The following is a 17,384-nucleotide window of genomic DNA, read 5'->3' on the forward strand; positions in this document are numbered from 1 at the left end:
ATTAAAAGTTTTTATCTTACTGCATACTGCTTTGGATGCTTAAACACAGACACACACACACACTCGAAGAGATGAGAGCTAAAGCTAGTACCTGCTGCTACTCGCCTAGCAACACTATCTCTCCTTCCAGGATTGGTCTGTTAGCAGAACTTCTGCCAGATTTATGGATGAAAATGTTAGCAAGCATGCAGGGATGCTTCAGAATGCCAGTGAGGATTTACCAAGGAAAGCAGTGCCTTGTATCTTAAATTATCCTTGGCACAAGTCCTTACCCAACCAACCTTTGTTTATGTGATACAGATCCCTGTTGCAGATATGAACTAGCATAGGCTCGATGCATGAAATCAATTCAAAAGACAGAGAATGAAGGGAGAATGAATGAGCCCACTAGAATAAATGGATTAAAATACAGAGTTAACTTGCTAAATGCTCTTCATTTGAATTGGAGCTTAGATACTGCTTTCAAAGAATAAGAGGGAAATGTACAGAGATGGGATGAGAAAGGACTGGGGAGATGGCCAAAGAATGAAAGCCAAACAAGGACAGGTGGCGAGGAAGAGGAGGTGTGAAGAGGAACCAGGTCAAAGGAAGTAGTAAAGAGCCTAGCAGTGAGTCACGACCATCATCAGGAGGAGGCTATGAGGGCACTAGCTCTCACCCAGAACTACAGCCTTAGAGACTTCTTGTTTTGCTTTAATATTAAGAAGTCAATGTAGCTTAATGCAAAGCCACCAATGCCACAAGCAAGGTTCTTGACATGATTGATGATGGTGCTGCCTTTGCTATTAGTATATGTTAACTGACCTTCTAGCAAAGCAATATAAAATAACAGGCCCCAGGCTTGCACATTCAAGGCTCTTTTATTTGTCAGGCTATATGGCCTGGGAGTGGTATTCTCTTGGCATGAGTGGAATTAAAAGAAGGAGTAAGTCTGTATGTGGGAAAATGTGGGTGGAAAGAGCTCTCAGATTTATTTGGCCCTCTCTGGCAGCAGATCTGGCTAAAAAGCTTTGGGATAAGGAGCTAGTTTCCTGCCCTATTTGGAATCCTGAGGCAGGCCAAAGCTGCCCAAAATTCCTGAGAGGATTTAGACAAGAATCCATCCAAACACAAACACTCTACCTGGTTGAGACAGTGCCCAACACTACATAAAGACAATGCTATAGAAACAGGGATCTAATATGAAGAGAAATCTAGGCACTTCTTTTAAGTGCAAAGCACTAGAAGTATGTTGCAAGAGATTTAGACCTCACGAGACAGCACCTAATAACAAAGATTTTAACAGAGGAAGAAAAAAATACTACTCTTGGCACAAACCCCATTTTTAACAACCACGTGGCTCACAAAGCAAACTCCCTATTTCAGTTCCGTGAAGAATCTTGAAGGCATTAAGGTATCTGGTCCCAAGCCATCTTGCAGAGATTAGGATATGGTCTGAAAGGACATACAAAAGATAGGGCACATTTTTGACTCCTACCCTTTTTTCTTTTTGTCACTCTTCCTCCCTCTTCTTTTTTTTGGCTCACACATGTACATCTTCAAGTCACATGTTGATTTATGGTGACCCCATGGATTTCATAGGGTTTTTTTAGGCAAGGAATTCACTGAGGTGGTTTTGCCAGTCCTTTTCTCTTTAATATTGCCTACAGCAACTGGTATTTGTTGGTGGTTTCCCATCAATGTACAAACCAGGACTAACCCTGCTTAGCATCCAAGATCATACATTATCTGGTGCCTTTCATAGAATCACAGAATCATAGAGTTGGAAGAGACCGCACGGGCCATCCAGTCCAACCCCCTGCCATGCAGGAAATCTCAATCAAAGCATTCCCAGCAGATGGCAATCTAGCCTCTGCTTAAAGACCTCAAAGGAAGGAGACTCCACTACACTCTGAGGGAGTTTTTTCCACTGTCGAACAGCCCTTACTGTCAGGAAGTTCTTCCTAATGTTGAGGTGGAATCTCTTTTCCTGTAGCTTGCATCCATTGTTCTGGGTCCTGTTCTCTGGTATTAGGGTATTTAGACACAAATCTATTGTCAGTATTGATCCTAGGAAACAAAACTGGCAATCTTGCATGCTATCTCCTAAACCTGTAAGGAAGGCTTCTGGTGAATGTTCAGCTGCAATTTGCATTTATCACAAATTTCTTAGAAGGTTGCATGCACTCACTTTAATCTTGCCTAATACCCAATAATGTTGTTTGTGGTTGGATTATTACTTCATTAAACTAAATAATGCCTTGAAACAGTTTTGGTTCCCCATTGCCCACTGTCACTTTATAGAACTTATTACATAAATTCAGATGGAGGATTCGCTTATGGCCACCAAGTGAATTCACAGTACAAATGAGTTTTCAGTTCAATGCACCTATGAATGGGAGTGATTCTGCATTTAACAAATCCCAATGTGCTGCTCTGTTTAAAAAGTTGACAGAAATAGCAGGAGAAATGGGCCTGATTTAAAAATTGGAAAAGAAGAATATTGTCTTTCATGTTTAGGAACAATTAAGATGCAAGAGTGAAGGAATTAGTTTCCTGCTATATTAAATGAGAACAATATACAATCCACCAACTGCAAAAGTGCCCACCCACCTAGTGCTTTACATAGTCTGCAGACTTTTATTAGAGAATCTCACATGTTATGCTGAATTCAGATTTATTGCTTATAATCTCAGGACATCAAATTTAATTTGAAGTGTGTGTGTGTGGGGAGCCTTTCTACCCTTACAATTAGCAAAGCAAGCTTGAAAACAGAAGGGTATCATGCCTGCAAGGCATGTTGACTAAAAGGCAAAGAATAAAAGCTCTATGTTTGGTTAACAAACGTTAACCAATATTGGGTATCTGGGTCAGCCTGTTCGTCTGATGGAACAACATAAGTCTTAGAGTCATGAATATTATAGTGACATTGTACAAACAGAATATGGAAAGTAAATGGCCACCTTACAGGCTATCTAATAATGTTTGTTGCTGAAGACATTACACAGGTCTGGCAATAAAAGTGAAAACTTAATCCTACAGTACTAACACAGTTTAAGCTAAGTACAATTACACCCAAAATCCACAAGACCATTATTGGACCAACCAAAATGCACAAAATACATGATGTAAGCTTTCAAACTCCACTGGCTTCTTCATCAGGCAAAGGCATTAAAAATCATATAGGATAAAGATTTGAGATAGTAAGGAGGGATATCTATGCAGGCAGGTCCTTCCTCCTTCTGTTCATATGACATTCTGTAATGTGCTCTACCTGGGGGCTACCCTTGTACCAAGTTCAGAAGTTTCAATTAGTTCAAAATACGGGAGCCAGACTGGTCACCGGTTCATCAAGGTTCGACCACATAACTTCAGTTTTAAAAGATCTTCACTGGCTGCCGATTAGCTTCTGGGCGTAATACAAGGCGTTGCTTATTACCTTTAAAGTCCTACATGGCTTGGGCCTGAGTTACTTGCGCAAACATAATCTGCCCCGCACTCTTAGAACATCAGGGAAGAATTTGTTCGAATTACATACAACCAGACTAACTTCCACTTCCCAGGAAGCCTTTACTGCAGCTGCTCCAAAACTCTGGAATAGTCTCCCGGAAGAGATCTATCTCACTACCCCTTTGGAGGCCTTTAAGAGGGTAGTTAAGACGGATCTCTTTCGGCAAGCTTATCCACTGATCTCTTATAAGACATATTCTTCTACCTCTTTGACCTAGATTGAAACATCTCTCTCCTCTTTTGCTTTGATAGTATCATTTTTAATTGTTATCTATTTTTATATTCAATTGTACTATATTGCTGTTTTCATTGCTGTGATTCATATTTGTATATTGTATATTGTATTGGGTTGTAATCCTGCCTCGAGCCACCTGGGAGAGGCAAGAAAATGCAAATAAAATTTTATTATTATTATTTATTAAAACATTTCAAAGTCCAGGGAATAAAATTTAAATTTCATTAGCAAGACAAAAAGGTATATCCTATCAGATCCAGGAGTTCTCCATCCCTTATGAGGTCATGAACCCCTTCATTAAGCTGTTGTGTCATCAAGGAGGAAGAGGGAGAATATGGCTCATTTATTCATTTTTCTTCCTAAGTTTCTTGTGCAGAAGTTATATTAACAAGTCCAAAATCCAAGTCTTTTTTCTGGGCCTAACTTTTTTTAAAAAATCACTTTTCATAGCAGCAATCATATATGCCTTCAAATGCCCATTGAAGGGAAATATTTTCAGGATCACTGATGAAGATATATTACAGCTAGTGTGTAACTAGTGTGTCACCCTGTAGGATGCTAACCCTACTGTTCAGAGTCATAGTCCATTGCTCAAACCACTGCACCACACTGGCTCAACAACAAGAGTGTGTAATTAGCAGAAATGGTTAATTCTTTTTGTTGTGAACAAAAGATTGTTTGTTTTTGTAAAACTAGAGGTTGCAGATGAAAAATTCCAGTCCAAGGACTTTATCAAACTATAGATTTGTTGCACGATTGCACTGGTTTAGTTTCATGTTTGCTCTTGGATCACATCTTTTAACTGACAGGAAAAAAACCATAAATGGCTTTGTATCACTACTGTTATTCCTTCTGAAGTGATTATTTTGGTCCACTGCAGTTCCGATATTCCAGCAGTTCCATGGTGTGAGTGGCTGTGTTTCTCCTCTTCCCCTCCCTATCACCAGGTGATACAAAGAGGACATCATGGTGCACAGGAACAACATTGCTTTTACTCTATTCCCGGGCATTTCATTTCTTTTAAAATCTGTTTTGCTGTAGTTATGCAATTGCGCTATGGTAGCGGGTTGCCAGCCTTCCATAAATAAATAAATAAATAAATAAAACTTTTATTTGTATCCTGCTTTTCTGTGACAAGACAATCAAAGCGTCTCACAACACATTAAAATCCACATTTACAAAATTATGTCCCAAATTCCCCCCCCCCCCTTAAATCAGGATTAAACAAATTACAATTAAAACATCTATTAAAAACACAATAAAATACAGCGAGGACAGAGCGGTGGGCTGATACATGATGTGAGGGGCAATCATTCTGTGGCCGGGGACTTTTATTCAGGAAAGGCCTGCCAGAAGAGATCCATCTTGACAGCTTTTTAAAAGCTGTCTAAGCTGGCAATTTAACGGATCTTGTCCGGCAGACTGTTCCATAGTTTGGGAGCAATTGCAGAGAAGGCCCACTGGGAGGTAGCAGTTAGTCTGGTTTTTAAAGGCTGCAATAGATTCCTTCCAGAGGACCTGAGCGTGCGGGGCAGATTATATGGAAGCAGGTGATCCCTCAAATAGGTTGGACCCAAGCCATGTAGGGCTTTAAAGGTTATAACCAACACCTTGTACTGTGCCCAGAAACTAATAGGGAGCCAGTGAAGAGATTTTAAGATGGGTGTTATTCGGTCACTTCTAGTTTTTCCGGCGACCAGCCTGGCTGCCATATTTTGCACTAGTTGAAGTTTCCAGACTAGGCACAAGGGTAGCCCCATGTAGAGCACATTACAAAAATCAAGTCGTGAAGTTACCAGTGAATGTACAACAGTTTCTAGGTCCTTTACTTCCAGGAAAGGGCACAGCTGGCGTATCAGCCAAAGCTGATAACAGGCGCTCCTGATCGTCGCATTCACCTGATTTCTCATGTGAAGCAACAGGTCTAGGAGCACCCCCAGACTGCGAACACAGTCCTTTGTGGAGAGCGTGACCCCATCTAGGACTGGAGGTTGCAACCTTATACCTGGTTTGGGGGCCCCTACTGTAAGTACCTCCGTTTTGTCTGGATTCAGCCTGAGTTTGTTTTTCCTCATCCAGCCCATTACCTCCTCAAGACACTGACTGAAGGGAGAAATGCCATCTGTTGTCATAGCTGCTGACCGGGACATGGAGAAATATATTTGGGTGTTATCAGCATACTGATAACACCCTGCCCCATTAACAATTATGGCAAAGCAAATTTTAAAAAAATAGCAGGAACCAGAGTAAATGCAAGCAATGTGAACCAATGAATTGATAGGTACACTTACACAAACGTGTGAATAAGGTGGGCAGATTATGAGCCTTATATTGCTATGTGTGTTTTTTCAATCAGAAGAATAAAATGGTGGCAGTGAGAAATATTGAAACTTTGTCATTGCACAATTGAAGCTAAAGAAAGAAATTAACAGTATGCATGAGCTACATAGGACAGATTTGGGAAAGAAGGCAGGGTCAGCATTGCAAAGCAGAAGGGAAGACTGACTGCGGGAACCAGCATCACTAAAACAGCACCATAACGCAATTGCAGAGAAGGTGTGATAGTGATTGTTTCCATACTGGTATGTTTCCATTTGCTTAAACAATGTGATTGTTATGAGACAACTGGCTGGTGTGATAAAACCCTTGAAGTGTTTACTTCAAACTTGATTTGAAATTTGCCTTGATGAGCTGTCAGCTGTTTCCCACTAATTGCCACTGATACCAGTTGAAAAGGCTGATACATTTGGGAAAAAATATGAAAAGGGATATAGAGTGATGCCTACTGCCTTGAAAGAGGTAGTGATACCACAATATTGGTCCCTATGATTTATGGCAACTACTGCCCATTCACTAATACCCTCCTTTTACAAAAAGGGATCAGAGAGGATTGTGGTGGCACAGTTGCAGATACTCTTGAATGAGACCAATTATCTAGACCACTGATGGGCAATATGAGAGCATGTGCCTCCCTGCTTTTTATGCGCCCTCTGGAATCCTGTTCTGGGAATTCGGATATAAGCCAATGATTTTGAACTAAAGGGATATGTTTTCCCCACCAGGTGTTCCCAGATTGCTGACTGAATAAATAATTAATTACTAGCTTGAGCTACAAGGTGTACAGAGAGTAAAACAATTACTTAACCATATGAATAGTTCTGGAAGAACTCATACAAATCACATGGGAAACATGTAAATTCAGTTGGAAGAACATCCCCTTAGAGATCCCCTCAGTACCCCTCATGGCTGGGTGTATTCCTCTTTCTACAAGAGTGAGATGATACTTTTCCTAAACATGTACATCAAGATGGGCCACAACAATGACTAATCAAAGTAAAACATGAATGTGGGGGAGAACTATCAATGTGTTATTGTTGTTGTTGTTATTCTGCTTCCCCCCCCCCCAAAAAAAAATTGGGACACAAAACAGCTTACAAACTTAAAAATAAAATACAATTAAAAACATACAAAGTGAGCATTAAAATAGAATTAAACTAGTACAGTATTTGGTACTGTACTACTCCAAAGGAACATGAACTCTCTCCAAAGCAAGCATCTTATTGGGGTGTGTACTGTACTTGTATTTTTAACTTTGTATTTTAATGTAATTTTATACTGTTTAAATGAAATTATTTTAATTGTTTTAAAAATTGCATTGGTAGGTTTTTTACCAATTTTATCTGCGAGCTGCCTTGGGTCCCACTCTGGGAGAAAGGTGGCTAGATGATAGATAGATAGATAGATAGATAGATAGATAGATAGACAGACAGAAATAGTAACTCTCATTTAATTTAGTCATGGTTTATCAACTTCTTAGTAGATTGGTAGCAGCTGTTTAGAAAGAATATCCCAGGAGTTCAAGCAGATGTCTTCCTTACCTTGAAACTGAAGTCAATAAAGCTAGACTTGAAAGTCATAGGTTAGCATCCAATCACTAAGAAATCTTTGCTGACTAATCATACAAATAAAAAAATATTATATTGAAAATATAACATTCCAGTTCATTTGCTTGAGAAGGCACTATTCTGCTTCTACAGTGGTGCTTATCAATTGTTTATACTCAAGTGCTTAATATGTTTTTGATCATAAAAAATAATTCTCTCACATATACATATACACACACACCTGAAATCCTCTTTCTTTGTAAATACTGCCATCTTTCACAAATGTCTCTGCAGCTTTTAATGCTATCCTTTGTTATACCTTCATCCTTTTTCTGACCACCATTCAGTTAGTTGGGTGTTATCTACTTTGTTCTACTTCTCTCCAGTATTGGTATTTTCATTATTTTTATTTTTATTGATTTGGATTAGCACGACTTCTATTCAAGCTTTCTTTCTCATGGCTACTTCCATTTTCAAAGTAATCACTTTACTATTATTATTATTATTATTATTATTATTATTATTTTACTACTGATTATCTGGCCACACTTCCCTTTTGATTTGCCTGCCATTCTCTTCCTGTTCTCTGATGTTTAATTTCTCTTTGTTACTAATCAGCAAGAAGAAGGAGCATCTACAAAAGGATTTCCACCTTCTTTCTACTTTTTGTGAATCCTCCTCCTCCTTTGCACCCTTTTCCCTACTATTAATTCCAACCTTTCATCTCTTGCCCGTGTGACATCTTCCATTTCTCCTACTGATTTTCTCTCTTATTCTGGAGAAACATATCACCAACCCAGTACCTTCTTCTATACATCCACAAATATGCCTCTTTCTTAATCTTCTCCTTCTCCTTTACCTTGTCAACACTACTTTGGCTACATTTTCCTCTGTTTTATCACATTCCACTTAGAGATTTAACATGTTTCTGGACCTGTAGGGGAAGATATCTCCTGCATCCTAATCACTATGATAATTTGCAAGCCTTAGAGTTTAGAAGAAAGCCCACAACATTTTTTAAAACAGTATGATTGATTGTAGCTAACCTTAGAATGATGGATTTCCCTCCTTACTGTTTTCACATAGAAATTTTAGGAGATTACATATGAATATTTGTATTTGTTTGTATTACATCCATTTTTGACTTTTAAGGAAAGGTCTTTATTAAAAAAAAATGAGACACACCGTGAAATATTTGTTTGTTTTTTTAAAACCAAACACTAAAATCTGATTTGTATTAAGAGAACCGGTCAAGATCACCTTCTAACCATCTTCAGGTTGCTAATGTTCTTGGCCATATACCTCTGTTTCAAGGGTGGCTGGTTTTAACGACAGCTGCAGTTTTTGCCAGTTCCCTCTTGTTCATCCCACCTTTTCAAGTACTGTACCAAATGCTCTTATTCTTTGGAACAATGATCTTTAAAAAAAAACCAAAAACTTGCCACCTATCACCCCACTGAAATTTTTCATTAAAACATATGATGTATTGAATAACATCTTTAAAAATAAGTCTAGCAACTGTGGCATCAAAGAAAATACAGCGGTTATTCAGAACAGCCCAGATTCTTCACTATTTTATGCAGGCAGAAAAGCTACATGCTAGTTCAACATCTGTATGCACTGATGTGCAACGAGCCTTTGCAGTTTGCATTGTGGCATGGATCAATTGAATATCAGTCCTTCAACAATTTAAAACAAAGCTGCGGGATCCACTCACTATGCCAGCATCTGTATGGTTCACACATGATAGTTTATTAATTTGGAGAACAATGTACCATCCAACCCTTCCATCTGTTTCTTGCCATACCAAAGTTGTGTCAGTGAAGACAATAGGTACAGCCAGCCTATGCTTTCTTTGCAGGGCACATGCATTTTTACTCTATTCTTCTGTAGATGAAAAGGTATTTTCATCTATGCCTTGCAACCAGACAGATGCCTACCTTGGACCAATTTAGGTGGAGCCAGGAGAAATATCTCCTCAGCAGGAAGGAGCTATGCCAGTTTGGGTTTGATCTAGTTAGCTTGCAAATAATCTATTTTTCTGTTGTTGTTTTGGACAACAAATAATTAGTACTGAAATATTATATTTTATTTGTGCCAAGTAGGAAAAAAGGGACCTTTATTTGTTGATATGAATATGGTGCTACACTACCTTTTTAAAATGTCTGCTTTGAAAATAAGGGATTCCCCCACTCCATGGAGCATGAAGCCACCTGCTAGGCAAGTCAGGTGGTAAAATTTAAATCTAACAGGAGCTAGAGGTGCTAAAGGGCATGTACCCCAAAATAGGATTTCACCCAAACCCACATGTACCTGACAGAAAGCCACAGCACAGCTGTTGTCCATGTTATGTGTTGATATGTGACTTTTCTTGCCAGCTTCTTCTGCAGCAGACTACCTTATTAAAAAGATGCTTCTGGGAGGTGCACAGACAACAGTACAAATAAACATACACTATCTTATGACTCCTGGTGCTTCTCCCCATCCTACATGAGTGTTTCCCAAGTAGCTGGTGTCACAGGGATTTTGTTTCATAAACATGAAACAGAAGAACGAAGGGTGCTTACTGGAGATGCCTTAACTCAGTTGAGCAATGCAGTGACATTCCTTAACCATCCTGCAATACTCAGAATGGCATTCTTAAAGATTTTCAATGCATGTCTGTGGGTGAGACAGGGACTGTAATCCACATTAATGACTCTTGGATATGAAATCAGGGTGTTGCTTCTTTCTGAAGCAGAGCACAAGACTTTATGTATAATCTCAGGTATGTGGTGTTACTATCTCTGTCCTTTCATTCCTCGTCTGTAATGAAGAAATAGTTCTTGTTTTTAAAAGAGATCATATTATTATAATGTGCTGAACCAATAACTATTATAGCAATAGCAATTAAAATAGTGAGTGAAAAGGTGCTGCTCAGTTCACAGAATGCTTGAATAAACTTTTCTTGTGCTTATGATTAAATAAATGCCCTTTTGTTTTGTAAGGAAATGTAATTATAAAACAATTTGAAAACATTCTCCTATCATGTTGTTCATTCCACCTCCAAAGTAAAAATTATACTATTACCAAAGCATAAGGGCATTATTATTTTCTCCTTTTTTTAAAAAATAAGATTTAATTCCATAATCTTACACTGGAAGGGATGGACACTCAACAAAGAGACAGTCAAGCTGCGTAAGGAGAACTGTATCCAAATGTTAACAACTCTTCCATTTTACAAGCCCTGTGGCAAATCCCTAGAGAAACGCCCCTGTTTCCTCTAGCATCTATTTCATAATGAGTAATGAGGATGCTTTTGGAAATCGTAGTCCTTGAAAATCTTAGTCCAGCCTTAGCAAATTCCTTGGCTTTCACAGCTTTACCTCCTTTTTGCTAAAAGTTCTGCTGTCTGCCATCCAGTCCTTTAAGTGCAAGATAAAAGCCAAGATTTTGTTCTTTTGTTTCAATGCAAAGCAGAGAGTTCTAGAGCATGAATGGTATGCTTGCTTTGGTCACATGCAAAGCCCAGTTGAATTTAGCTTTGACACATGCAAATTGCTACTTTTTTACATAGTTGAACAAATTAGAGGAAAGTAGTGACACCACTTCCAGGGCTGCTTCACATCTGACATTTTTCCTGCATAGATATTTATTTCTGAGTAGGAAAAAACCCATAAAAACCAAAAGGTAAAGCATGTAGGTGAATATCTACTCTTCAAAGTGTATGCATCTTCTGTTCAGATTAGAATAAGCAAGGATGGGACACTAAAATACCATCCCAACTGAACAGTGCCATTGGGCTGTTGAATCAGACCAGAAATAGCAAAATAGCATTTTAATAATGCTTACGGCCACTCTCTACTGAAGCCCATGCACAGGGCAGGGACACTTGGCAGCATTTTCTCCCCCTTACAGGATTAGTGAAAGGCAGGTTTGGCTTCCTTCCTCAAGTAACAAACGGTGCTCCACTCCTTATATCAGCTCAATTAGCTCACCCATTGCTGGACAATGGCCAATTCTACATAATATCCTTTTTTGTATTATCAGAGCAGCCAGAATGTTCAGCACATTTCTAAAGCAGCCTCACTGGCCCCTTGTGCAAGGACAACATTTGCCGTTTCGCCAAAGCCAAACACTGACCTTTTTATGGCGGTCAAAGCAGTATTCTGAAAGACATTTGGCACTTTCTCTTAGTCTCTTCTGAGACTGCCTCCCCTGATCCCTCATGTTAAGTAGCTTTAGGATCTTACCTCATCAAGTTCCTATTTGAATTCTATTACTGTAGGGTAAAAGCTCAGTAGATTCTTGCAGCTGTTTCCCCTCATAATCCTGTTACATTGAATCACTGCTTTCCCTCATCATATCCACTGATCTCCCTTTCCATGGCCTTGTTGTGACTGCTACACTATTCTTTTGCTGGCATCATGGCCACCATCAGGTATCTTTTTCTATTTGTAATGTATTCTTTTGATATTGTTTGAACTGTGTTGTATTATATTGTACTCCTCTATTATTGTAACTTGCCTGGATTCCATGTGATTGGGCAAGATATAAATAAATTATTATTATTATTATTATTATTATTCTCACTTCAGCTCTAGGATGATGCTTTTCCACTTTCCCCAATTCAGATAACTTGAAAGCAGCAAACTTCTCCTAATATCATTATATCTTCTCTCTTCCCCTATATTTACTATATTAATACAGGTTCTCTCTTTTTTCTTTTTTGGAAGAAGCTCAAGAACTGTCACACCTAAGTGAATCCAAAATGTACTTAGGAGCAGAAATCTTAGGGCCCTGCCATGCTATACTATTATAGCATTATGACTGCACATTAACTCCCATAGCTAAATACTATGGAATCCTAGGGGTTTATAGTTTGGTGAAGCACTAGAGATTGTGGGCTGAAAATCCCAAATGCCCTTCCCTAAACTGCCAATCCCAAGATTCCATACAAAGGAATCAGTATAATACAGGTGGAATCACAGTACTGTAACTGGGTATTGTGAATGTGCCCTACAGCTTAAAAAACAATATCCAAAAGATACATCAAGTGCCTTGACTGTACAGGAGCTAACATCTGCCCAACAGAAGCCACAAAGGTTCCACATTCATTGTCCTCCACCAATCATGTTTCAATGTTGAGCCTTTGCCAACTCTGTCATGTTTCCTAAAGTGCTCAACTAAGTAGGCAAGTGTGTTTTTTTTTTCTAAAAGACTGGGCAAGAACAGTGCTGAAGAATTAACCTTCTGAGTTGCTGGTCCAGATGTTCCTCACCAGGACAAGCTTTACTGGTTCTAAGTAAAGAGAAATGTGTCATACCCACAAATGACCTATTATTAATAGCATCATTTCTGAACTATGCATCTCCTGACTTAAAAAAAAGACTTCCAATGCCCAGCGTAGGAGGACACCCATTTTGTAAAGAGTGAGGGAATGATGGGAATATTTCCTAGTTCCACCATTTGGCAATGTAGGTCATTCTAGTTTTCACAGCTGCTTTTTCCTCCTTATCTAGCTCTGCAAGTAATAAACTGCTGCCTTTTAGATACATGGATCATTCCATAAGAGAGAAAAGCAGTCAGTCAGGGTGAGAAACAAAGAAAATTTAGTGAGGATAGTAGAATGTGGGTTTTTTTTTATGGCTTCTGCAACCACTGCCTTTATACTCTCTTTTTAGAGATCATTTCTTTCCCCATTTCTCTTCCTTCTGTATGCACATCATCTTGTGCATTGCTGACTTCTCTAAAGTGACCTCTAAAAAAGGCAGCAATGAATGTACAATGCTTCTTCATGCATAAAGATGTCCACAGGAAATTTCCACCGCTCCCTGCCCCTTTGCCCTGGAGAAGTGAATGTGTGGTGGGTTACATAAGAAAGGAAGAATCTGCCTTCATCCACTGAGCTCCCTATTGCACTCCAGCTTCAAGGTCTTTCACCTCAACAGTAAAATTAAACATTTTTTTTAAAGTTCCAGTCTTCTGAGATTAAAGTAAAAAAAAAAATCAACTGCCTTCATTTGACAAGTGGACCAAAGCATTACATATGTGGCACCAGCCAGTGAAACTCAGAGAACCATCACCACTAAATGCCCATTTCCTTGCAGCAGAGAGTAAAGAGATCCTGAAACAGCAGTACATGTGTCAATTAAGTTTTGGGGAGGAGATGAGAGGGATTAAGATAGGATTACTTTGCCACATTCTTGACAGCCCAATTCCGAGCATGTTTCCCAAAGTCATAGCTCACACATGAGATTTCTGCATGCATGCTTAGGGTCTGATGCCCATTTCTTGTATCTTACACATGCTGGAAAATGGGCATTGCTACCACTATCATCCTATGCCCCTGTTACTACCACCAACATGCTAAACTTGTACTGTTGTTCCCCTAGTCGAGTGACTGCAAGATATCAGGTATCAAGACACACACACACACACACACACACCCCTGCACATTTCAAGGCAGAAAGATGTCCAGCCTAAGGAAACTATTCCTCATTCAATCCCTTTTCCCATTCGCTTCTCAGGCATTTCCTCATCTACAGGAAAAACAGAAATCAGAATCCAGAAAACTAACCTCTCATGTCCCTGTTCTCCTTCATCCGTCTCACCCTGATTTTCAGCTTCATCTGTCCCTTGTGCATGTCTGGCCAGAACTGGTCCTCAGAGGGAGCAATCATAATATCCAAAGGCATCCAGGCAGCTGGGCTGTGTCTCTCCAATAGCTACCTCCTGCCCTCCGAAAACAACAGCTGGTGGAGATGGGAGGGAGCCTCCTTTTTTTCCAAAAAAAAAAAAAAAAAAGGAGAGGAGAGCTGGAGACACCCTGAGACCCAGCTCTTAGAGGAGAAATGAAAAGGGGAGTGAAGGGGGGAATGGGACAGAAATATTCATGCTCCTTCTCAGCAGGAATTATTCTCCTCCTCTCTTCATTCCCTGATGCGCAGCACTGACTCCAATAAGCTTGAATGAGCTCAGCACATGAGCAACTGCCGTGCTGATCGACCAAGAAGCAGTCATAGCTAACGGGTCAGGCATGCAACCGCATTCCTTACTCAGCACACAGACATGCAGTTTAAGTCAAGGGCTACGCTACTGGCATATGGTTTGCTCAGCTGCTTAAAGCAACAACATCCCCCTTTTATTCCACTCATCACCCCCACCCTGCTCTTATTCTAGAACTGTCCACCACAAACAGCAGCCAGCAGGGGCAAGAGAAGCCTGCTTTGGTGTGTTTTGTTTTGACAGGTTAATATATCTGCATGGTAATATGAAGCTTTGGAATGTCATGCAGTCCTGTTAATCCGTTGGCTGCATGCTCTTTGTCTCTAGTCTCAAATAAGTGGCAGAAAGGAGGAGGCACAGCGGACACTGTATCAGCTTCAGCTCACAGACTGACCCCACTGTTCGGACACAGTGGCCTAGCTGGGGCCTCATACTGGGCAGAGATAAACAAGGTTCTCAAAGGAGGGTACTCTGTAATTTCAAATGGAAAAGCAAAGCTTTACTGCCTCGGTTTTACTGCCTTTGTTTCCAATCAACTCATGACCAGGGGCAGTAGGCGAGACCCAAACCAATGCTTGTTGGAGGGCTATCTTCTTGCATCTCTGCTGATTTTCAGCAGCACTTTTGGCAGTGGGGATGCCAAATGCTCGGAGTTTTTTCCCCACACTAATGTAGACAATGCTGAGCTAAAATAACCAATAGTTGGATTTAGTATAAGAAGGCTCCCTGTCCTGTCTTTTGAGCCTAAATATGCTTGTCACCCAAGTCTCCTGGTTGCATCCTCACTTTCTATAGGTACCTTCCATTGTTTCAAATCTATACTCTCCTCCACACTCCTGTTCACTTTAGGCTACTTGCCATCTGTGCAGCTAATACAATGGAAACAGAGGGACAAGATGATGCTCTGGCACACAGTTATCAGCCACTGCTGAGTGCAGTGTTGCCTTGCTAAAGGCTTGATTCCTACCCCCCTAAATTCTTGGATCAGTCACTTTGTGTGAAACATGTTGGGTCCCCAGGAAGGCCAAGTAAGACCTCTAAAATTTATAAATGAAGCCCCCCCTTGTTCTATTGTGAGAAGATGAACATTGGCCAAACATGCCGGTACTCTCTTCCAGACCTCTCAATATTCTTTAAACACACATATCTGTGCTGCTTTCTAGGTCTCTGTATGACCAAATCATTCTTTGCCTCTATGGAAAACTGTACAGGATTAGACATACTGGATAAGATGCTTTGTCTCTTTAAATCCAAAGATTTAGAAGGCCAAGGAATTCAAAGTTGAACTGTTTCATGGGAGTTCAGTGTTTTTCCTTAACAGTGACATCACTCCAGATGAAGTCATCAGCATTAAATAAACCCTTCCCTCTCCATGATTGGAACCAGTGTTCTAATGAGAGTCCTTATTGTAACAAATATGGGGCTGATTATTGTCACATGTGAGATGGAGTTTAGTGAGGCATGCTCGAGCATGCACGCGCGCACACAGAGAGTATTTAAAACAGAGGCAATATGTTGAAATATGAGATGCTGTTTCCAGTTACTTCTCAGGAACTATAATGGCCTGCCTCTTTTGATCAGTATGTCATGCCACTGTGCTACAATGAAGCTAGAGAATAAGAACACAACTTTGGATAGCACTACATGTGTTTTCCTAATATTTTGAAACTGGGCAATATTTTCAATTTAGTAAACCTAAAATGTCTAAATACCCTGAAGGCACCAGATCTTGTCTGATCCTACAACCTAAGTAGGTTCAGCCTGGCTAGTACTTGGATGAAAGACCACCAACTAATGCCAGGTACCGTAGGCTAAGACTTCATAGGAAGGAACTGGCAAAACCACTTTTGAATATTTCTTGCCAAAGAATAGCCTATAAAATTCATGAGATAACCATAGGTCAACAGATCACTTGAAGTGGCACTGGCACTGGCACTGGCACTGGCACACACACACACACACACACACACACACACACACACACACTGCTTTCTGAAACGATGGAGATGGGACTTTTCCAGCCATTTCATATTATGGCTAGGAGACTTTTCAGAAAAAAAGATCCCATATTTTTTCTAAAAAATGTCTTATGATAGCATTTGTCTTGAAAATGTGAATTTCTCAAAAGTAACCATTCCTACCCTGCTCACATCCAACAAAACCCATCGTAAATATAACAATCAGGCAAAAGATGGGAGTAATATGAATAAAAGGACTGGGAACTGAATACGGTGATCCCTTGCCTTATGCGGGGGATTCATTCCAGATCCTGCCGCATACTGCAAGTTCTGCCTATGCTCAAGCCCCATTGAAAATAATGGAGCTTGTGCACACGGTGCACTGGGGCGTGTGTGCCATACAGGAAATGGTGTGGGGCTTTCAGCATAAGCTGAAAGCTGCATTAAAGGCACCCACGTATGATGTGGGCACACTGTTCCTAGGTTATAGATACTACAACTATTACATACCAATGGAGAAGTCACAAAACATAGCAAAGCCTCAGTCTTGTGTCTTTAAAATGGGAGTGTGTGTGTGTGTGTGTATTAAAATTTCACTGCTTGTTTTGTCTTCTTGTTATTATTATTAACTACCTTCTAGCTGAATTTGACTCATGGTAATCCCATGACTGAGACACCTTCAAGACCCCTATTGTCTGCCCAGATACTGCATGCCCAGGGCCAGGGCCTCCTTGACTGAGTCTATCCATTTCTTATGCAGTTCTTCCTCTCTTTTTTACTGCCCTCCACCTTTCCTAGCATTATTGTCTTTTCTAGATCATCACACCTTCT

The 17,384-nt window shown here is 40.0% G+C and overlaps 1 protein-coding gene across 3 annotated transcripts in view; it reads right to left on the minus strand.

The window, feature by feature from the left end:
• DUSP8 (dual specificity phosphatase 8) overlaps positions 1–17,384 on the minus strand; it is a 118,617-nt gene that overhangs the window by 12,251 nt on the left and 88,982 nt on the right. Inside the window, exon 1 of one of the 3 annotated variants that reach the window (XM_042446425.1) lies at positions 14,168–14,350. The exons of the other annotated variants lie outside the window; for them this stretch is intronic. Within the exon in view, the coding sequence (XP_042302359.1) occupies positions 14,168–14,285 (118 nt within the window). The 5' untranslated portion in view covers positions 14,286–14,350. Of the gene's footprint in view, positions 1–14,167; positions 14,351–17,384 lie in introns of those variants that run through there. 3 annotated transcript variants of the gene reach the window in all.

Source organism: Sceloporus undulatus, chromosome 1 (genome assembly GCF_019175285.1).
Source record: "Sceloporus undulatus isolate JIND9_A2432 ecotype Alabama chromosome 1, SceUnd_v1.1, whole genome shotgun sequence".
Taxonomy (NCBI): domain Eukaryota; kingdom Metazoa; phylum Chordata; class Lepidosauria; order Squamata; family Phrynosomatidae; genus Sceloporus; species Sceloporus undulatus.